The 24,764-nt window shown below is 34.8% G+C and overlaps 1 protein-coding gene across 4 annotated transcripts in view; it reads left to right on the forward strand.

Annotated features, from left to right (window-relative positions):
- Positions 1-24,764, forward strand: part of PCDH9 (protocadherin 9) — a gene marked incomplete at both ends in the record, with an annotated part of 987,287 nt that overhangs the window by 638,115 nt on the left and 324,408 nt on the right. For 2 of the 4 annotated variants that reach the window (XM_079721672.1, XM_079721673.1), the window contains one exon: positions 6,510-6,711. In XM_079721672.1, the coding sequence (XP_079577798.1) occupies positions 6,510-6,711 (202 nt within the window). The remainder of the gene's footprint in view (positions 1-6,509; positions 6,712-24,764) is intronic. The other 2 variants (XM_079721674.1, XM_079721675.1) reach the window with 1 other exon arrangement.

Consider the following 24,764-nt stretch of genomic DNA (forward strand, 5'->3'; position numbering starts at 1 on the left):
AAGTCTGCATAGTTTGCAAGCATTAGAAGGGAATCAAATTATAAAAAAGGTGACACAGGTGCTGATCAAAAGCATGCTCAGAACTGTTAGGGAATAGCTTAAGAAAATTCTACTTTCTAGGAAGTTGTGTGATACAGTTTTTGTCTTGTTCACCATTGTGTTCTTAGCAGGTAGGACGGTGTCTAGCACATAGTACATCAGCTTTAATAATGTAACAACCAGTTATTCTACCAGCTTAAGTGAGTTTATACAGAAATAGGCCTAAGAATTACAATTCAGGTTATGCAAACTATGGTGGATCATAGGCAAATCCAGAGAACAAGGAAGGGGAGGTTGGCTTCACAGGAAAAGGGAAGAGTCGGGAAGAACTGTAGTAACCAGAGTCCATTCAAAGAAGCTGGGGGTCCAAAGTATGAAGGCTTCTCATTGGTTGGACTGCTACAGTCTCTGACTGGCTGGGCTATCCAGGGGCCAGAGAACTTTTCATCTTTCCCCAGAATAGTAAAGTAGGAGACGACTTACTGTGGGAGATGTAAGCATGGGTCTCTTCCTGTTTGGAGTAATTGACTATGAATTGTGGCACGTGAGATCTCCCCCTATAGACCTGTCCTGCTTCCAGTTTTAGTTGAGGTTTCTTTAATGAATCACACAAATAGGCTCTCAAAAATTACTTATTAAATGAATGAATGAATGAATAGGCCTTTATGTTGAATATCAGAAAATGTGGGTTTTGTTCCCAGTGAAACCTATATAGACAAAAGACTTTACCTAATTTCCTCATTTGAAATAAATGTAACAGGTTAAAAGAGACTAGAAAAATCCTTAAATAATTTCCAGCTTAAAAAACATACACAAATACTTCATTAGCAGAACCATTTAGCATAAGTATTGGGTTGGCCAAAAAGTTCGTTTGGGTTTTTCCATAAGATGGTATGGAAAACCTGAATGAACTTTTTGGCCAACCCAACTATTTCCAATCAACAGGATAGGAGAGTAACTCAATTTACCAGTAACAAATAATAAAATGACTCATTATAAAATAATTTTGTGCTCAAAATGTTTCATTTATCACCAGTTTAAATGTTCCTTATAATTTTGTCCTAAAAAACTATTTCTTAGCTTCTTTCTTAGTTTCTTGATGAGAGTGCTCAAACATGAATAAGAAGAACATGTGTGTATTAATATGTTTCCCTTCAGTCAAGCCTGTGAGTATTAAGTAACAGCAAATTAAACTGTAACCATAGATTGCTTTTTGGGTTGCATTTAATTTACCTTTTAAACCTCTATAAGTTTTACTTGATTCTGGATTTTATTAAGAGGTAGAGTACACATTGATTTTAGATGGCAAGAAGCTATTGAGGAACTTGCTATTGAATTGAATCAGTGGATTTAGCTGAAAATGTGTTCTTTTGTCATTTAAAAATTCCTCTTTCCATAGCTTGCAACTTAAGACTATACTCTAAACTATTACTCTTAAATTTTCAATTGAAAATTTCTTTTAAAAATAAGAAAGAACAAAATGCTTCTAACTAATGTTATAAGAAATATTTGAATTAAAATGCAGTTTCCAGTTTCCAAAGTTTTTTTAACCCTTTTTGGTATGATTTTCTTTGCTACTTTGAGAAGAACTATATATGAAAATATTATTTCAAATAAAGAAAAAGTATATCTTCAGATTTAATGCTGAGATAAAGCAAAAAAGTTCATATATGGAAATTTAACACTTTTTGTCTTTTACTTCATCATAAGTAATTGCTGGCTGATGTGTTTGTGTGTGTGTGTGTGTTTACTATTTAGAGATTAGATAGATATATAGATGATATATTATTTTTTAAATGTGATTAAAGGAACTAAATCAAAATGTTTCCTTAAAAAGGTATTTAAAGAATTTTCTACAAATTAAACCATATTTAAACAATTCTGTAGCACTTTGTTACTACTTCCATAAAATCAATTTATAATTTTCCAAAAAATAATTATTTAAATGTCAGTCATTAACTGGTAAATTTGTTTATTTGACTTATAATAATTGGTCTAGTCCTATATTCATGTTATCTTGTGATTTGAGGAAAAGATAAGGATCTTTAATTGCAACTATTAAAAAGCTAGGTAAAGAAAGTAAAAAAATGAAAGTTAGGATAGAAACACAGTGATAGAAGATTGTCTGACATTCCTTAGCTCAAGAACAAGCCCAACTACTGTCTATCAGGTTTTTTCTTTCTCTTGGACTAAGTTCTATTTTGCTATAAGTGATGAAGAGGAATACAATTTTAAGTATTAAAACTTAGCATATGTTCTAATATTACAAAGACAATGTGTGGAAACTTTAGTGTAGTCAAAATAATAAAAATTTTAAATATCATAATTCCATGACCAAACAACACCGCTTTAAACCCTTAGTGCATGCATAGTCAGATCTTAGCTTACACATATTCACACCCTAAAGCACATGAACAGGAATGCAATTCAACACAGTAAAATCTTTACAAACCTCATTTTTACACTTAACAATAGATTATAAATATTTTCTACATCAATAAACATTAACATTATTCTAAGTATTGTGAATGATTCAGTTGTATGCTATTACATAATTTATTAGTTACCTATTAGACATTTCACTCTTTTTACATTTTTGCTATTTTATGCAAAGACTCAATGTACCTTACTACTAAATCTTTGCACATGGGAATCTATCTAGATTAATGGGACTGGGATTGTAGGCTTGAATGTGAAACATTCATTGGTGAATAATATCCTGTATCAGTAAGACACACACAAGAGTAGCATTAAAGCAATGATTAAGATTTCTTAGCTGACTCATTCAGTGACTCTTGGAAAACAGGTCCAACATAGGAACATGTGTGTCTTCTCAGGGCATCTTGAATTTTCCCTCTCTTTCATACTAACCTACAAGAAAAAATATTGTAAAAGTTCTTGGTGATGTTTCTCAGACCTAACCAGTGTGGCATCTTCCAACTTACAGTATCCTGGACATACCTGTATTTGCATGCATGGCACTTTATGCTGGCATAGAGTATAGGGTCTCTGATGGAAGCTTCGCTTGGTCAGAATCCATATCAGCAGTCCCAAAGTAAAATAACATGGAACAGCCATAGTAGTTCTTGTTCCCATATTATTCTTCCTCGGGGCAGCCTGGGACCTGGAGCTAACCTGTCAGTGATAAATCAAATAAACAAATGTGACATTCAAACTGTCAACCAGACTTAGCCAAATATAATAATAATGTTTCCCATGGGAGGAAAATGGAATGTGTAAGAAATAGATACAGGGAAACAAAATGTAAGTGCCCAGTCTTTGGAAAGTCTGAAGTAGTCTCATGATAACATGTGTTGTCCCAATTCAGTCAGGCAGGGTTTCACTATATTTATAACCCAAACTGGGCTCCTTTCCATGGGGATAACCCAAAAGCAAAATTCCCAGAGACTATAAGGAAAAAGTTCTCTCTCACTTTGAATATACAATCATAGGTTTCTTGAAAGAATAGTGGGAAAACCTTCACTTTCTCTGAGGAGAAACCATGTGTTCTAAACTGTTGATCTTCATACCTCACTTCCACCCAAGAGCAACTTCCCCTCAGAGAGGCTCTGGGATGACACACCTACAGGCACATTGTGAGGCATGCCAAGATTCTGCAGGTCTCTTCCCAAAGAACAATATTTTTTTCTGGGGTGAAGGAATCGCATCTTTATAACTGCTAAACACTGATAACCCCAGAGGTTAAAAGCTATTAATTTTGAGAATTATAGTTACCTTTTATTGAGTACCTACTATGTGTCATGTATTATATAACAAGAACACTTCTTATTTTATCTGTTTGAGCCTTACAACACTCCTCTGCTTAAGGCACTGCTCTCTCCATTTTACAATGCCAAGAACACCTTCAAAGACATAATGTCACCAAGAACTCCTTCAAAGACATAATGTCCTTGTCCAGGGCCAGGCTCTACTGAGCAAGCACTCCCAGGGAGGAGATCTGGTTCTGGCTCCTCATCTGGTGCTCTTGGGCAAAACCTGAATAAGTACTGTATTCCTTGATGACACCCACAACTCCTGTTTCATAATGTACCGTGGATTCTCATTTTCCTTCACTTTAATTAATTCAAATATTCTCCTTCTATCTTGATATTCCAAACATTATTCCACTTGCATCAGTCATTATGATGATAAATTAAATATTGATTTGCTTGATCAATTTGCTTCATACTATAATATCTATGTTGTCATTCTTAGCCCATATGCATCACCACCCCTTCCTCCCATTAGACTGATAAATTGTGCTCAATTTTGCCAATTAAGACTTAAACATCTCTGAGTCAAATTTATTAGGAAATATTTCTGTAAGCCACAGTAGTTTAAACATTATATTACACTAATTTAAAGGGTCTTACAGCCAATAAATTACACTAGATTTATATCTGTTATTCTCAATTATAAAGTGGTAAAGAAATATCATAGTATAGTATACGTGAGATAGAATCTAACAAGTTGTGTTTGAAATAGTTTAAAAAATAATTTCCTTATTATTCTCAGAGTAATTTTAACACCAAACTATGTACCAGTAGGTGCCCAATCATACTATGAGAACTACTGGATTTAGATATAACTGATGTGGCAGATTTGGACATTTCCTAGGAAAAAAACTATTGTAATTAAAACAGTTTAGAAGAATATCACAGATGTTAATTTTCCTTTTTCCTTCTGTCTATGAAGCAAATATTTTATATTGCCTTATAAGCATCTCCCAGAAATGCTTTATGAAGATTGCAGAATCATTCAGATTGTTCCATTGTCTCTCTTATGTTTTGACTTCCTTTTTATTCACTTAAGCTATAACTAAGAGAGAGTCCTCCAGAGGTACCACCAAAGATACTTTAGTCACTAAAACTATGGACTTTTTAGTAGGCCAATCACTTTAAAAGCGATGTTTGGCAATTATGTATTGTAGGCAGCCTGGTCACTGTCCTTTATTACAAAAGCATACACTTAATATGAATTAAGTGCATGTTAAAACAGAAACAGAGAATACTTGTGTAATTATTCCCTCAAGGATTAAATTCACCTGGGAGAGGAAACACTGTAATAAATAAAATCAGTAACATGACCTTCCCTTAAAAGTAGAAATGCATTTCAGATGTTAATATTCAAGTTTGCTTGCATATTAGGTAGCACTTACCTAGGCACGGTTCAAACTCTATTGAGGAGGGAACAATGGTCGTGAGATAGTTGTGCTTGAAGGTGCAATGTGCTACAGTAGACTCAATTAGGACCATTTATGATTATAGTTTATATGATGTCTACAATAGTTCATTTAAAATGTACTAAACTATCAAATCATTTCACATAGGTCATTGAACAGCAATAAAGTGGTATCAGCTCTTCTCCATTATGACTCTGATCTAGATTTGAATGAGTGACTCACAGAAAATAGGCTATATTCTATTGTCAGTCTATAAGAAATACATTTATAGAATAGCAGTATTTCTACCTATAACATTTTGTCTCTACATTTGTTTTCTTTGAAATGGATGCAATTTATAAATTGTCTCTTGAAAACACAAATATTAGGTAAGATAAAATAATGGTTATACATTGTATCTCCATATATTATATATTTATTATTTATATATTCATAATTTTATTAAATCTGAGTAAAAGTAGTCACATGCAAAGAGATATTAAAAGGTCTTTTGGTTATCAAAGTAAAATGGAAATTACGTGTAGTCAGACATACAGCACAAATTTACTACTCTCACATAATTCTGTAAGGCATACACACCTGTAAATGTTCTCTTATATCATAGATTATATCAGCTAAAAGAATATTTACCAAGAAAACTAAGCAGTGATCTGTGCTGAAAGGCACAATTTTTCTAAAATACTAAAATTTATTAAAGTACCTATGTACATATTTTAGGTCACTTCTGATGGTGACATTGTGTAAATAGATGCCAAAGTAGGATTGCAAACACCTTTCAACAGGGATATTCTAAAACCAATGACTGGTAGCAATATCTGGGCCAGTGGACAGTAATGACTTCATTGTAAAAGCTACCTTAAAAGCCTCAAGTAAACACAATACTGGGTCATTCAAAAGAAATGGAATGTTGTGTTGCATTATCTATGCATTTATTCAAATCTATGAAACAAACATTTTTGTATTTCTGCTTATTTAAAAATATTTTATAGCTTTGACCATTAGCATATATATATATATATATATTCATTTTTGCCTTTCTTTCTACAACTTTCAATGGTATACAAGTTTTTTGTTTTGAATTTTACAACATTGAAATTCTTTCTTGTATTTTGCAAATTGGATATGTCATAGGAAACGACAAATAATAAATGTTTGTTTCCAGCTGTGTTCCAACTGTTATATATTCTGCCTCGACATTGTACTGTGTGTTAAAGTTGCTTTGCTTGCGTTCCTCCTCCACTTCCTTTGGGAAGGATGTTAACGGTGTGTCCTGTGGTCTTCTTTGTAGTCGCAGCGCCGGGTTACCTTTCATCTCCCTGATGGCTCCCAGGAAAGCTGCAGTGACAGTGGTCTAGGAGACCACGAGCCGGTGGGTAGTGGAACCATGATCTCACACCCTCTTCCTCTGGTTCAGCCACAGGACGAATTCTATGACCAGGCCTCTCCGGACAAGAGGACTGAAGCAGATGGCAACTCTGATCCCAACTCTGGTGAGTCCTCTTAAAAACTTTGCTTGGATTTCTTCTGGTTTTTTGTTGTGCCCTTGAGTTTTGACAGGCATTCTGGGGAGCAAGTAAATGGACATTCAGTTGTTTTTGGCTGCCTTTATTGTTGTTGTAATATTCTTTGAAATATTTCAAGTCCAATGTGCTTGATATATTGGCTGTTAAATTCTTTGGTGCATCTTTATTTTATGAACCATGAAAAAAGAAAAAATGCTGCAGATACAATTGCAAGAAGCCGTTTTATGAAAGACATCTAGATGTCAAAGATATTAAAATGGAAAGACAGTTTTACATTTTAGAATTGATTAAATATAGTTAAGTGGAACATAGTCAATGAAGAAAAAGAAAAAAGTGCCCTGTGGAATGCTCTTTTCCAATGAAGACTATACACACACACGTATACATACACACACACACACACACACACACACACACACACACACACATATATATATATATATAACATGGCAATTAAAACAAGTATGAAGAGTAGTGATAATGATGTGGGGTTTTACATTTTTTGTCTATTTTAATTTTGGATGATTTTTTTAAACCAATACATTGAAAGAGTGGAATGAGTGGGATGAGACTGACAAAATCCTTTATTTTCCAACAAACTCACACCTCACCTCAGAAATCATTATACATTCCAGGTAAGCCCTGTGAGGGTACTTCTTCCTCGGCCTTTGAAGAAAATTTTGGGCAAATGCTATATCCTTTTTGTTCATGCTATTATTATTTTTGTCAAATCACTAACTAGTTCACTTTACTTAAAAATTAGAAGTCCAATTCAATAATTATTATGTCCAGTCCAAAGTAATGATCATAATTTCTGTTTGATTTGAATTAAAAGTTTTTTCTAACTCACCTTGGCCTGCTTCAAACTTGTCTATAGTGTGAAATGGGGTTAGGGTGACGTTTTTGTAATGTCCTAGCTCTTTCTCTCACTGCTTTAGATATTAAAGTGCCTCTGGCAATTCTATGGTTGAAGTAGAAATACCAAGAAGAGGTAAAAAGCATGAAAGGACTTTCTGAACTAGTCCTGTTGTGGTAATCCAGCATTGGTGTTGTCTGCCTTCTAGGATTTTAAACTGACTCTTTGATTTCAGGGTAGTGGTGGGAGATCTTTTGTACATATGCACCCTCTCAAGTTGTGCTCCCATCTCTGCAGGTTTTTCTGATAGGTGGTTCTTTTCTCATTGACATATGGAGCTACATTTGCATCTTCTATCTGCTGAAGTTTTTCTCAGCCAATCTTTTAGGAAAATCTAAGCAAATTCCGTACCAGCTCTGGTTCTTAATCTTTCATGTCCTCTTTCTTGGTCTCATAAGGAAAACATACATGCATCTTTTGACTTCATGTATCCAGAAAGTCAGGCCATATCCAGTAGACTGGATACTCATCTCACAGCATTTGGCTGAGCTGGTCAAAAATTCTCCTTAGATTTCTTGGTTCTGATTAGTCTAAGGACCATTGAACCTGTGGTTTCATTGTCTCAACATTTGCTGTACTTGTAAAAAGAGTTTGGATATGTAGGACAGCTCTTTCTAAACAGATTTCCTAGTCTGTAACTTCCCCTTCTCCAATTTTAAAACATCTCTTATTGGCATTAAGGCAAGGATCCCAAAACTGGTTCTTGACCACCTCTTCTGCACATGGCAGTGGTTGGCTCCTCTGGTCTTTGGGCCTCCTCCAAAATCAAGACAGGAAAGCTCTATTTTAAACACACTGGCACAAATGGTTTTAGGACTTGTCTATATCGTTCACCAGTTATTTTCACAGAAGTAAAAAAATATATATATATGATTAAGCTAAGCTGCCCTACGCCAGGACTTTATCTAATAGGTGCAGTTACTCACCCAACAATTTCTTAAACCTGGAAAATAGCACTGGGCAAACTGCCAAATAGGAGAAGACATGAGAGATTCTAAAGCTGGAGGTGGGGGGAAAACTTTCAAGCCTGCTTGAAGAACTCCCCAGAATTTTTACCAATCCTGTCACATGGAAAAAAAGACGCAAGGGAAGATGCACACTCCAACATTCAACTCAACACAGTGACTTCACCCAAAAGAATCACTTTCATAAAAATGTGTTAAACCGGAACAGTGCTCCTTGCTGGAGAAGCCATCCTTATTCATGATTGGGAAGGAAGGATAAGAGTCAGATAAGGAAAGGTGGAGCCCAGAGGGCCCCTGGAGGCTAACACTTCTTTTGATATTTAAAGAGACTTTAATTTTAACCTCTTTTGCAAACGTCTAGAGGAGAATTCATTAGACTAGCCTAGAAACACTGAGATCCATAACTAAACAGTAATTCATACTAGTATAATATTATGATATATTAGCTTAAAATTCTGTAGTCACATTTTGTAATTAACTTTGAAGAATTTGTGGAGTAAGGTACAGAGTAATTGAAGCAATAATCTTCAACAGTAATCTTTCTATGTAGATCTAAACCATTTCCATTGTCTTCAGTGGTGTTTTCTGTCTGTCTCTTGAAGAGTCATGATTTTATAGCAATCATGCAATATCCATATAAATTTGTATTATCTATAGAGTTATTAAGTATTATATCTGTATGGATTCCTAGTTTTTCAAATATAATGATTCTCAAAAATAATTAAAATTTAGTACTAATTTCATAGTAACTTTTTTCATTATGCATTTTTTAAAGAAATTAATACAAACGGTATCATGTGGGGGAGTTTTTGGAAACTTAAGCTTTAATATATCTTTAGGATTTAATGTAGCCCTCTGGCAACCAAAGAGATAGTGTCTCTATGTTCTAGGCATTTCTGAGTCCTAGTGCATACTTAGCCAACTGTCCCACAAATGGCACACACACATGCAGTATTTCTTGCAGTGAGTTTTGTCAGTTTTTCTGCATAAAAAGATTTATCCCATTCCCAAATAACAGAATTAATCATATTTCCTTAAAAAGTTAACTTATTAATATGATCGTGCCCTCCATGTAAAACTCAATAAAACCATTAATTCTAAGAAAATAGTAGGGGAATTTTCAATTGAGGATTTTAATTTTTAAGACATATAGATAGAGTCATGAAGGAATTTCACCAAGTTAAAAAGAAACAAAAACAATTATGTAATCAGATCAGGAGCAGCTTATTACCACTAATTCAGAATTAGGTCCTAATCCTGTCCCATTGAGAATCATGAATGGATTTATTTTTTCGTCTGTTTTTCTTTTAAATGTTAATTTTAAGGATTTTCTGCTGTTTAATGACGTTCAAAATTTCAGATTGTATTTATATTATTAAAGCCCTGCCTGTCATATGCTTCTACCTCTATCTGGACTGTGTATGAATTCAGCTGGTGAATTTCTCACTAAGGATAGTTCTGATACCTGGTGTATTTATGGGTAACATTTACTGAGGTCTACTTATGAGTCAGGAATGTTAGTAAATGTTTTAATATATTGTTTATGATTCCACGCCAATATTGCAAGTTACATAGTATTATAAGTAAATTATTTTTCTAAACTACTTAGCAAGTAGCTGAGGCATAATATGAACTCGGGAGCGCTTAACTTCACAGGTTAGGCTTTTACTATTCAGAGAAATCACCTGCAATGTGCACAGGTTTTAAGACAGTGTGTAATACAATATAGTCATCACTGACATTAAGTTTTAAATTTGAGGGCACTAATCTCATTTTTAAGAGGAAGTTTGAGACATTGAATATTACTAAGATGAGTTGTAAGATGAACAACTTGTGAAATAACTACTTCTGCAAGGATTACTTGGCACTGGGCTAATGAAAACTCGACCTTAATAGGACCTCGTAGCCTACACAGTATAAAATTATTTTATACAGAGGAGTAAAAAGAGAAGTGCTTGGCCTAAGTTTCATAGTTTGTGAGTCAAGGATAGAGCTCATATATGTGGAGTCTTACTTAGTCTTATTTAGTCCTCTTTTCATTGGAACAATTTTTCTTTATCATGGTACTTATACCTTTTCCTTAAGGAGAATCTGTGAGATTAGTTGATTCACAATTGTCCCTCTCATTAATCTCTAAAGACTATTTGTTCACCTTTCTATTCTCCAGGCATAACAGTATCTGGAATATAGTAGGAAAGCAATGTATATTTGTTGACTAAAAAAATAATATTTCACAAACACATGAATATACAGTCAAATTAAGTGTTCTATCAAGATAAAGCAAATAAACAAATAATAAACCTAGGAAGTCCTATATCATGTTAACTGTGGTTATCTTCAGTTTGGAGTATTAATTTCTTTTTAATTGTCTGTATTTTCCACAATTTTAATAATGTAGTCAAATTAGATTTTTATTTTGTAATTTTCATGGAAAGCACCTGATACAGAGCTGAGAAAAAAAATCATTCTTAAAATAAAGTAAGAAACTGTATTAAAAATATTTTTTCCTGTCAGTCTTAAAGATATAGGACACACATGTTAAGAAAAGGAGAACTTAAAATATTTGGGTATGAGATTTTAAATGAGGCTGTCATTTTGGGGAGAAAAAAATCAAGATAATAAAATTTAAAAATACTCCAGCAAAATACAGAAAAAAAACATAATTACCCTATCAACTTTCAGTCCTAAGAAATTGTACTAATCCTAACCTTCAAGAAAAAAATCACTAACCATAATATGCTTTGGGAATTCAACATGAATTTGATTTTGGGGGCACAGTATTTTATACAATAATTTTTATGAACTATGTTTATTTTTTTTATACATAGCTTGGGTTGAACTAATTATACTAACCCAAAGAAAATTGTTCAGAGACTTCATATTGTCACCTGTTATGTTCATTTCCCCATGGGATTTTTGTAATCAATTCAGGGTGATCCCACAATAGTGGCCCATGAGTTAATGAATCTAGAGTTCCTCAGAGAATGGTATAGAGAAAAAGTAATCAATCCTACTGTGCTTTGAGTTTAAGGGGGAAAAAAGACAATAAAATAACAAAATTTGATTTTTTAATGCTATAAAACTTTAATTTTTTGCTTTATTAAATATATTTTTCTAAATGTAAGTTTAAAACTATCTATTACTAACTACTTTCCCCTTAAAATCAGAGAGGTCAGAACATTTCTAGATTAAGCCATGTAGATCACAAACAAAATATACATCTATTCATCTCTTATGCATGTATATATGTATCTATCTATCTACCATCTATGTTCTATTGCTAATCACCACCAACTTAGTGTCTTAAAACAATGCACATTCATAATTTCACAGCTTCTTTAAATCAGGAGTCTGAACGTGCCTTGGCTGAGTCCTCCGCTCAGGGTCTCAAAAGCCTGCAATCAAGGTGTGAACCAGGTTGTTTTCTCATCTGCAAGCTAAATTGTGGAAGAATTTACTTCCTAGATTTTTCAGATTATTAGAATAATTTATTTCCTTGCAGTTGTAGGACTGAGACTATCTCACTGGCTGTGTGCTGGAGACTGCTCTCAGCCCTTGGAGGCCACCCTCAGCTGCTAGCCACATGTGCCTCTCAACATGACTGCTTACTTCTTCAAGGGCAGTTAGAGAGACAGTCTCTAGAGTGAGTTTGTAGCAACATGCATTCTTACATAACTTCACATATTCACAGGAGTGACATTCCATCACTGTTGCCATATTCTATTGGTCATAAGCAAGTCTCAGGTTCCTCCCACACTCAAGGGAAGGGGATACATATGGTAATGGACACCAGGAGGTTGGGAACCTGAGGGGTCACACTAGAGTATGTCTGCCACAATTTATATAAGACTTAGTAATTCTGAAATATCTTACAATTCAAGGTCTGTCATTTAAGATCCTTTATTCACATGACTTTTCCATGATTCATTCATTTGTTTATTCGTTCTGTAAACACTCATGCAGAGGCTACTATGTGTCAGGTACTCTGCTAGATTCTGGGGACAGGCATTAAAGCCAAGGTTCACTAAACTTAAAAAAACTGAGTTACTGTGAGAACAAGAGTTCTAATATGAGTTCCTTGGTAAGAGAGTCCTTGAGTAAGTTTGCGGGAACTTGTAAAATTCCTGAAATTGTTTTGCAATTTTATTTTCTCTGAGGGGCAGGCTATGAGCATTTTATAGACCATAAAAGCAAGACAAAAAAATAAAAAGAAATATTGATTTTTGAAAGAGAGAAGATGATACTAGATACCAATAACATTAGTGAACTAGAATAAATGCCAATTATAAGCATAAAAAAGTGGGTTTTAAAATAGAATAAGTCTTGAATAAGAAATCAATAAAGATTCTATAGAGTGATACTTTAAACAAGTGACATTGGATAAACAGAAATTGTTTAAGTAAATAAAATATGTACATGTGCCTCTGTGTGCATGTGTGTGTGTGTGAGCACCCACTGACAGTGCAGGTTGCTTGGTGCTATGAAATGTCATGGCTAGTTGGGTAAGCAGTCAATAGTTCAGTATTTTTGTGTCACATGCAGTTATGCTTAGCTCCACCACGTGGTCTCGGTTTCCTAACCTCCAAAATGGGGCTATTAATATCTTTGAGAATATTGTTATAGAAACTACAGTTATTTGATATAAATAATCACTTAGCACAGTGTCTGAAACACAGATGCTCAACAAATGGTTAATATGCAAATGTTCCAGTCTGTGACAAGAAATGAACCTGGATTGAGATATAGGTTGGACCAGATTTTGAATGATGGGGAGGATAGAATACATTCTAATTGGATACAGCAGATAAGAGAATAGAAAGACTTGATGGTATTCCATGATTTTAGTTTGCTAGACTTACCGAAAAATTACACAATTAATAAATTAGAGAATATGAGATTAAAACTCAGCTTAGGAAACAATTCTAAAAAAAATTAAAAATTTGGATAGGTGTACAAAGTTCCTAGATAGATGTATCTAGGAACTAAGAATATGATTCTGAGTTGGAAACTGGAAACTGACAACATAGAAGGTGACTGAAATTTGGGGAATAAATGTAGTTATGAAGGTAGACAAGGGACTATCTTCCAAGGGATTATCTTCTTGGAAGATAGTCCAAGAAGGAAGTCATGACAAACAACATTTAGGGCAGGCAAAGATGAGGGTGGAGTGGAGTGAGAGCAAAGACAACAAAAATTGGGGTAGAATCAAAAAGATATTTGAAAGTTTGGGGGAGGTTTGAGTCCTATACATAGTCAGTGTTGGCTTTTTTGGGAGGCATTGTGGAGTTGTGATTAAGAACACAGACTGTGGATTGAGAATAACCTTTTATCTAACTCATTGACCCTGGGTCCACAGGGCTGTTGTCACATACTGCAGGCTTGGTTTACAGGTATCATTATTTTTGTATTGTTATTATTATCAATAAACAGTGAAAATATGTAGAAGAATCAAAACATTTAGCAAAAGTTTCCAGTCAAGTGTTCAAAATTACCATGGAGAATTTTGAAATGCAAAATCTTTGTTATACCTTAGAAGAAAAATATTCTAAAAATGTGTTTCAAATTCTGAATACTTTATATTTTAAATTCTTTTCATGTGACTTTTTTCATACTTATCATATCTGATGGGCAGTTCCAAAACACCACAATTTGTTAAAGGCTGATAAAAACTTATATAGTAAAGCATATTTATACTCCAGTATATTCATTATTTCACTTTAAATAAATTATGTTCACTTTATGATTTTAAAGTATTTATTATAATATTAATTATTCAGAATACACTTTTTGTTTCATTACTATTTTATTTTTAAGAGGATTGCAATGAAATGACTTTATCTTTTATTACTTAATGTGGTTAAAAGATGGCTGTAAAATCAGCAGGAACACAAGCTTTCTCTGCTAGTAAGTTTTAGATCTCATCAATTTCAAGTGTGACTTTAATCCCAAAAAGAATTAGCTTTGAGTACTTATTTATCATAAATATCTAAAAGTAGTTAGTAATATTCAGTTGCATTTGAGCTTGTCGAATTTGTCACTGAATAGTATGTTCAGTGTTATAGTAGAAAAATCTGTAGGAACAATATGCCTCCTAGTGTAAAGGAAGGGTAATGTCAACTTTCATTGGTGTGCTGCGAAGAATTTCATTTCCATAGCTTCCTGCTGCCATGTGCTTCATTCTGTTAAGGGTGGGTAAAGAGGAATGGCATTAATTAACCCTGATATGTGTTCTGCCTTAAAGGAAAAAAATATTCTTTGTATATCAGTGTTTATAATCATTTGAGAGTGCTAAAAGTGATAAATGGATAAGCAAATCAGTAGCTGTATCTAAAAATAAGGAGCTTACTGATTTCAGTAACTCTTAGAAGTATTCTTTATTATTATTATTATTTTTTAATTTTATTCTATTTTTGGCTGCATTGGGTCCTCGTAGCTGCACGAGGGCTTTCTCTAGTTGCAGCAAGTGGGGGCTACTCTTCATGGAAGTGTGCAGGCTTCTCATTGCAGTGGCATTTGTTGTGGAGCACGGGGTCCAGGCATATGGGCTTCAGTAGTTGTGGCATGCGGGCTCAGTACTTGTGGCTTGCAGGCTCTAGAGCGCAGGCTCAGTAGTTGTGGCACACGGGCTTAGTTGCTCCACAGCACATGGGATCTTCGTTGACCAGGGATCGAACCCGTGTCCCCTGCATTGGTAGGTGGATTCTTAACCCCTGATCCACCAGGGAAGTCCTTTAGAAGTATTCTAAAGCCATGTCATAAGAAAAACATGGAAAAAAATTACTAATTATAAAAGATCTATACTCAAATTCAAACTAATATATTTTATTTTATCTTGATATAGAAAAATAAATAAGAGAAATAAATTGTCTAGAGCTTTAAAATAATTTGAAATTTTTGGAGAAACCACAGATACTTGTCTCAAATGTCCCAAATTAACCTTAACACTATTTTGACACACGTTTCTGTCAGTGGATTGAGAATTATTCAGATTAGTGTGACTGACAAATACATGGATGCCCAGACTTTAATAACTCTAAAGTTGCCAGATAAAATACAAGATAGCCAGTTAAATTTGAATTTCATATAAACAATATATTTTTTTCTAAGTATGTCCCAAATATTGCAATATTGCACAGTTTCTTGCAATATTTGGGACATACTTAGACTGATAAGTTATTCATTGTTCATCTGAGATTCAAATTTAAGCAACCATCCTGTATTTTATTTTTTCTAAATCAGGCAACACTACCCTAAAATATGATGATTTAATAAATTAGTATTAAATGAACTAAATAATATAATTTAAATATTATGAGGAGATCTACTTATGGCATACATTTAATTACAATTAAAATTCAGAGCAGGGATTAGTCAACCTTATGTTAGAGTTAGTTCTGTGATACTGCCCCAGGTAGAGACATCATTTCTTTACTTTAAAAAATCATCAGTTCGTAGTATATTTCTATGTCCAGAAAAGAGTCACAACGTTAGAAGTTCAGTTTGTACTTATACTCAACAATGTAAATGCATTACTCCACCATTGAATGATGACTTTAATGTTGGTCTTTTCCTGATTGTTGCAAACAGAGAAATTCTGGTTAAAGTTGCCTCTCACTGTTGTGGCCTCTACCGTTGTGGAGCACAGGCTCCAGACACGCAGGCCCAAGAGCCATGGCTCATGGGCCCAGCCGCTCCGCAGCATGTGGGATCTTCCCGGACCAGGGCACGAACCCGTGTCCCCTGCATCGGCAGGCGGGCTCTCAACCACTGCGCCACCAGGGAAGCCCTGGTTAAAGTTTTTGATTCATGATTTTTTTTTGTTTGTTTAATGGTCTGTTTGATATATCATATTTTAGGATTCTTTATGTGTTCACTGACTTTTCAGTGGGAGCACAGGCTCTGGATGCGCAGGCTCTGCAACATGTGGGATTATCCTGGACCGGGGCACGAACCCGTGTCCCCCGCATCAGCAGGCGGACTCTCAACCACTGCACCACCAGGGAAGCCCTCACTGACTTTTATATACTTTCTTTGCCTTCAGGATCTAATCTGTGATTTTTTAGGATCTGACTGCTTCCAAGGGAAACTATGCCAACATGGGTGGAAGGCGGGGGAGATAGAGGGGGGGGGAGAAGGGGAGAGACAGAGTTTCAATTTGTTTCTGGAATTTTAAGGCTTTGGTTGCATATCTTAGTAAAGATATCCACCTAGAATATACAAATATATTTTTAAGACCTCTCAAGTACGACGCTGAGAGGAAATGTGTGGAGTGCCATTAGACTGAGTACAAATCATGCCTCTTCCATTTGCCAAGCTGCATTACTTTAGACAGGTTGCTCTGGCCCAGTGACCTTGTCTGCAGCATGGGATGAGCATAAGACTTTTATCTCATAGACTTGTACAGATTGCAGGTTAACACATGTAACTCAGAACAGTTCTTGGTTCACAGTTAAGTCTTCAATTATGTTTGTGTTATTGTAAGAATTAAGTCACACTAAGCAGTTACCTAAGCAAACTCTTTGGCTGCAGTTCCGTCCTCATAATTAATACACAAGTAAAGAAGCATGAAACTTATCCTTTCTAAATTCCAGTTTCTTCCTGCCTAGTTGAGGAAATGTAGGTGTTGCTTTTTTAGTGAATCTTGAATCATCAAAATAATATCTTAGCTCTGCATTTCACCTTTCTTACATACACAGTCAAATCTTGTTTTTAAAATGTGTGACTTAGCACCAGTTGTTTGAAATGTTACATAGATTTAGTCTAAAAAAGCTTCCATTTTTTTTTTTTTTTTTTTTTTTTTTTTTTTTTTTGCGGTACACAGGCCTCCCACTGCTGTGGCCTCTCCCGCTGCAGAGCACAGGCTCTGGACGCGCAGGCTCAGTGGTCACGGCCCACGGGTCCAGCCGCTCCACGGCATGTGGGATCCCCCTGGGCCGGGGCATGAACCCACGTCCCCTGCATCGGCAGGTGGACTCTCAACCACTGCGCCACCAGGGAAGCCCCTAAAAAAGCTTTTGAATGGAGAGAATTTGGTATTTATATAGGATCACTCCAAACATCCACAAGTAGGTTTAACTGGTAACATTTAGTTATATATAAGGGATATTAATGAAAATATTATTATGTTCCAGATTCCTGATCTTCACTTGAATTTTGAACCTTTACAGATTTATTCCTACTAATTGGCCAGAAAACTCCTTATTTCTTTGTAATTAGTAATAACCCGGCTCTCAGTCACATCTGCAAACAGGCAATATACTATACTTTGGGCAAATTTGCCAGCTAATCTCTGCAAATTAAAAGCACAGTTAAAAATAACATAATAACAATTTTGATTTAAATGCTCATTAGAAGGAAAGAATTAAACCATAAACTTCCTAACTGCAGGCACTGGTTTCATTGATTTCCCCCCCCCCATGTTTTTGTGTTTTGACATGAACTGGTCTTTTATCATTCCTGAGCATTCAAATGAAAAACCCTTTCACATTAGGAATAAAATAAGAAAACTTGAAACAGCTTTTAAAATATTCCAGGAATGAAAAAAAAAATGTTGCTTTAGTCAAGGAAGAGAGTAGATTACATTTTATATTTTTAAAAATGCAGTTTTAGACTAAACCAAATGACAATTGTGAAACTATGTCTAGGGACAAAAATAGATGTAGGGGTCCCACAAAACAACAAGCCCAGGCTTAGGAAAGGTAGCATCCTATCATAGGAAGAGTGATGCCTCATTGGAATATTTCCTCAAGACCTCTTTTCATTAAGGAAATATATATTTAAATAAAGTCAAAGAGGTATCTTCATTCAGAATAGGATGCTGATTTCTGGTTTAAGCTCCTTAAGAAATAGCTATAGAATATCTCACTGTAACTCTTCAGTAATCTCTCCTAAGTCAAAACTACTGTACAGTAAAAGGTTATGATTTAAAATAAGAAGTTCAAGTATTTCGAGCCAGAAATACCAATATTCCACATGCAGTAAAATCCTGACCTAAGCAGCAAGTAGCTTAAGAAAGGGGGAAGGGAAATTAGCCTATAGTCTATCCATTTTACGTGATGCTAGCACAGTCAGAAGGCTTTAGATCTTTAGTTCTTTCATTATCCAAAAAAGGTACAGAAGGTATGAAGCTGTTTTATGATGTGCAGGGCCCTGGGAACACCTGCTTCAGAATAAGGCAAATCAAGGTTGACACTGACCCTGTAATTTCTAGTCATGTTGTGAACTCTCAGTGTCTCCTCTCTCAGTCTCTCTTTCTCTATCTCTCTCTCACATGTGTGCTGTTTCATTATAATAATAATATAATTATCTTAAATAGAGGATGTTAGAAATATTAGAAATGATATAAGCAGAGTGTCCTGAATACCGTCTGGCAGATAATAAGAGCTCAAAATGTCAGTATTGCTGTTATTAAGTAAGAAATGCTATCTCTCCACACTGTATCAATGTCCTCATATCTTCCTTCCAGTGTGATGCTTCTAATCAAATTTGAGTTGATAAACTGAAGAGACAATTGGAGTAAGTAAATGAGGAAAAACCTGTGGGATATTTCTATGAATGACGTACTAACGTGTTTTGAAGAACATAGGGCAATGTATTTCGACTGTTCCTGACATTTTTATTTACTTTCTAGTTCTCAAAAAGAATTATTTGTAATGACTTTTTTCAATATGAAATCAGAGGAAAGGCAATATGCATGGTTATAATAGTTTAGGTGGTATTGAATAAAGAGCTTTAAAATTCTCAAATGGTCAGCTCTTCAAAATAATCTGCCAAATGTATGTAGAAAGTATAGAGTTTCGGACTTCCCTGGTGGTGCAGTGGTTGAGAGTCCGCCTGCCGATGCAGGGGACGCGGGTTCGTGCCCCGGTCCGGGAGGATCCCACATGCAGCGGAGTGGCTGGGCCCGTGAGCCATGGCCGCTGAGCCTGCGTGTCTGGAGCCTGTGCTCTGCAATGGGAGAGGCCACAGCAGTGAGAGGCCCGCGTACCGCAAAAAAAAAAAAAAAAAAAAAAAAAGTATAGAGTTTCATAAAGAGTCTTTAGAACTAAAAATCCACCACTGTTTTCCATTATGTTTATCTTTATGTGGTAAACATTCATAAATTACTGATTCATGTTACACTAATAGACATGTGAGTTATAGAAATAGTAAATTGTGAAATAAAATTGCTGTCAAGATATGACAAAATACAACATCCACTTTTATGATACATAATTTTTTTAAGTTAACAAAAATATATATTTTATTTGTGGCAATTTAATTTATATATTGTACTCAAAACACTATTGATATAAAAATCAAGTTTTCTATTTCACTTGGAGTGTTTTTCTATTTTCCTTATATCTCTAAATTGCTTGTTTATTTGGCCTCAAATGAACTGCAGGCAGACAGTACTGATTTGCAGTTAGAGAGCCTGGTAAGTGGCATTGACTTTTTCATTTTTACTGAATTGCATGGGTACCTGGATTACAGTGTTTCTTTTCTCCATGGCTAAGCATCCCCTTCCTCTCTGTTATTAGCTAAAATGTGTGCTCACCCTCCACAGCTCATCACAGACTCACAGCTGTGCTGACACACACTCAGAGATCTCACATAGGACACACCAAGCTGGGGTCTCCATGGAATGAAAGGCAGAGTAAAAGAGACCTTAGGAGGTCCCTTAGCCAATTCCTTTGCTAAAATTCAAGGTTATATTCCACAGAGATTGTCTCCTTTATGTTTTCCTTATTGACAGTTACATTTTCCGTATCTCACAATTCAAGATACTGATTTTGATCCAAAATATTTTAAATCTATTTCCCAACTATTTTAGGCATGGTTACTTCCTGTTTTGTACTATAATGATGGGCAGGTCAGATGGAGCAGAACGCCTAAAGAGTCCTCAGTTTGATTCTGGGCCTGAGTGTAGCTCAGGGTATCCCCTGCTTGGAGGGGTTTGACAGAACTGTCTTCTATTAGCCTTTAGGGTGAAGTTCAAACTCTGTCTATTCCCCTCGCCTCTTTCCTAGCACTATTAGTTTGGGGAATTGGAGGTTTGAGTGAACGATGTGACTCGTCCTCTTATTCCAAGCAACTGGAACAAAACGTTAACTATAATGCTGCCTCTTTGTACCAGTAAAGCAAAATGAAGATACATTTTTAATACTAAATTTTGTTGTTTTATTTTTCTTGCAGTGTTTATTCAGATGAAATGTGTGTGGTCATAAATATGTAGAACTTTATAATTATTTAAAAATCGGTATGGTCTCCTTGAAGTTTTATCCATTAGAATGTTTCCCCAGGCAATAAGAGCAGCTTATGGAAATTACACAATGTATTAAAAGTTTAATCTTAAACCTAATGATACTCTATAAACTCTTTATAATCAGTATCATAGACATCTAACTTGTAGTTATACTGATTTTTTTATATATATAACAGGTTCTTATTAGTTATCCATTTTATACATATTAGTGTATATATGTCAATCCCAATCTCCCAATTCATCACACCACCATGCCTCCCCCCAGCACTTTCCCCCATTGGTGTCCATATGTTTGTTCTTTACATCTCTGTCTCTATTTCTGCCCTGCAAACCGGTTCATCTGTACCATTTTTCTAGATTCCACATATATGCATTAATATATGATATTTGTTTTTCTCTATCTGACTTACCTCATTCTGTATGACAGTCTCTAGATCCATCCACGTCTCTACAAATGACCCAATTTCATTCCTTTTTTATGGCTGAGTAATATTCTATTGTATATATGTACCACATCTTCTTTATCCATTCATCTGTGGATGGGCATTTAGGTTGCTTCCATGACCTGGCTATTGTAAATAGTGCTGCAATGAACATTGGGGTGCATGTGCCTTTTTGAATTATGGTTTTCTCTGGGTAAGTGCCCAGTAGTGGGATTGCTGGATCATATGGCAACTCTATTTTTAGTTGTTTAAACAACCTGCATATTGTTCTCCATAGTGGCTGTATCAATTTACATTCCCACCAACAGTGCAAGAGGGTTCCCTTTTCTCCACACCCTCTCCAGCATTTGTTGCTTGTAGATTTTCTCATGATGCCCATTCTAACTGGTGTGTGATGATACCTCATTGTAGTTTTGACTTGTGTTTCTCTAATAATTATATACTGAAAGATCTTTATCAGCTTTTATATGTAACTCTATCTCTACCTGTCTATCTTGTGTTTTAAAGGACAAATATGTCAAAAAACATGCAGCTATGAAATACCTTCTGACTCAAATTCTTCCCAAAGTAGCAAATTTCTTCTTTGTACACTCCATTTATTGATTCATTCTCTCATTCAAACATTTTTATTTATTTAAAAAATTATTTCATTTATTCTAAAATTTTCAGTTTTTCATTTATTTATTCAGACTTCTGGAAAAATTTTCTGAATGCTTACTACATTGCAGGATGTTTGAAGAAGGACTTAAAAATTTGCTACATTTTATTTGCTTTTTTCTACTTAGGTAATGCTCAATATATTCATGCTTTCTATGAAAAAGATGATTATATATAAAATATGTAGTCACATAATAATAATTAAATAAATTATTAAATAGCCTCACAAATGACCAATTCCTTTACTGGAAAATTTCCTCAGTCATTTTGATTACTTCTTAGGCATATACTAGTTTGAAAAATTTACTACTTTACAGTAGCCAGCAATCTGTATTGTATTCCTTTTAGAAGATGTTTAGAGTTTGGAATTCTTTGCCCATAATCAACTGAATCACATACATGTTGAGACTGATTTATTAGTACTATGAGAACACTGATCTATAGGAATATAAGATATTGATCCAGTATCTTTATGTAACTAACATAATTAGTTAGGACAGCACAGAAATTAGGACTAACTTTGGTAAAATGCAGTATTTTATGCCTGAGGAGGCTTTATTTTGCCTCTACTATGAATAGTTCATAATTTTTTACCTCTAAGTACTGTAATTGCTACCACATGTTTAATGAAAGAAGAGTAGGAGACACTACATAATTTGTAACACAATATGAACTTTAATAACAATATTTACCATTTATTGAGTACGTAGAATATGCTAGGCAATGAGATACATTCTTTTCCTGGCTGAAATCATTCTATCGTCAATGCAACCTTACAAGTTAAGTGTCAGTTTCCCATACAAAACAAACAAATAAACAGACTTATATTCATGAATTATTGTCTCAAGGTCACAATGCTGATGAGTAGAGGATAGGGTCTTTAACTTTCAACTACTAAATTAACTGCCTCATCAAGACACTCTTAGCTAATATTTTACTTTTAATCTAAATATTTTTAAATTAATCTAATAGTTTTTCAGTGAGGACATTTAGTGTTTTAACAGATCCATTGAAAACTAGTCAATTCTGAACCCTTTTGACTGTGAGTAGGATCTGCAATCTCAGATTAGTCATTAGCTAGAGGATTTTGACTTTCACATCACACGACACAAAAGAACCACCACAATTTTAGTTTAACAATTGATTTTAATGTAATGTGCAGAAGCATTAATACAATGGCTCTCATTTCCTTGTAACTTTTGTTTAAGCAATGTTTAGATAATTTTGATATGAATTTTCAAGCTTCACATAAAAGCTGCTATTTAGGCTAGGATGGCCTACTTAAAAAAAATGCCACCTAGTTAGGTTGCAAATAAAATACAGGATCCAGTTAAATTTGAATTTCAGATAAATGATGAATATTTTTTTTATGTGTCTCATGAGTGATCTGGGATATACCCATACTAAAGGAATGTTTATGTTTATCTGAAATTCAAATTTAACCGGGTATCCTATATTTTATCTGGCAACCTTATACCTATGGAAAATATTAGTTATGCCTTGCTATGATTAATTATTGATGATATTGCACACAGATCTGGGCCACCATTACAGTGAGAGCAGAAAGAAGACCTACTAATTCATCTGATATTACTAAGAAGCAAGTGGGTTTCACTCCAGAATTCCAGTACTGTTCCCTTCAGCAGATTTTGCCAAGCACTTGTTGCCATCTAATGTGTTTAGTAGTTTCCCCAGTTAGAATGAAAGCTCTGTGAGAAGTTGTGTCCAGTGTTGTATCTCCAGTGCCTACCACACAAGAAATACTCTATAAATATATGTTGATGAAATGGATGAATGAACATGAAAAGTGCTTACTGCAGTTATACTCATATTATGTATTCAGCATATATTCAGGAGGAAAATGTATACATTTTTCTTACCACTGAGAGACACACGAAAAATGTTGCAGTGACCCTCTGTGCCAGAGGCAATGAACCAGCTATTTGTTCCCACTGCCTGTCCTCCTAATTCTGATTTTGTGTGGGAAAAATAAGTGTGTGGGTGAGTCTTGTTCCTCTGTAAACTCTAATCCCAAGGACCATTCACAGATGAAAGAGCTGCCTGCAGCTTGAAGAGTTGCATGAATGCTGATGGCATCCCTCTGATTTTCTTTTCACTCTCCCAAACTGCATTTTAAATACTACAAATCTTGGCAGACCCTCAAGGAGGTGGATGCCCCTGTTATCCAGAATAATGAATTGTACTTGAAATAGTGAACTCAGCCAATGTTACTCTTGGAAAAAGAAAAAAAAAATGGCACTAGCACATGATAAATGAATACCTCTATCCAACACTGGGAATTACAGAAGAAAAACTGTCATCAATTTGAGCCACACATGACATTGCATAATATTGTTTTTACGTCATTAAATCTATTAAGATAATGTATGGAAAACATGCTTATTCATCTGGCAAAACTGATAAATAAATAAAACTGTTAAATAAATAATCAGAGAGCCAGTTCTTCTGAATAGTCTGTCATGTGGACACTTCATTTACTGTTTAGCTGAAGGCTGAACAGGACAGAACAGGAGCCAAGGAGACAATAACTTTTAAATATAGATGAGGGTTTATTATTAAGCCTACAGTTCAATATTGGTAAGAGCTGTTTGTAAAAGTCGTGTATCATCCTTTGGTGTTTTCTCCTTTGTCTTTTTCTTTTGTGTCTTTCCTTTCAGAACTTTAATTCTTAACCTTTGTATTCAAGACTGTAAAATATCATAGGAAACACATACAAGGGGTCCTCCATAGGAAACACATACAAGAGTTACATGTATATTACTTTTTGATTTTCA

This window comes from Hyperoodon ampullatus (assembly GCF_949752795.1).
Source record: "Hyperoodon ampullatus genome assembly, chromosome: 16".
Taxonomy (NCBI): domain Eukaryota; kingdom Metazoa; phylum Chordata; class Mammalia; order Artiodactyla; family Ziphiidae; genus Hyperoodon; species Hyperoodon ampullatus.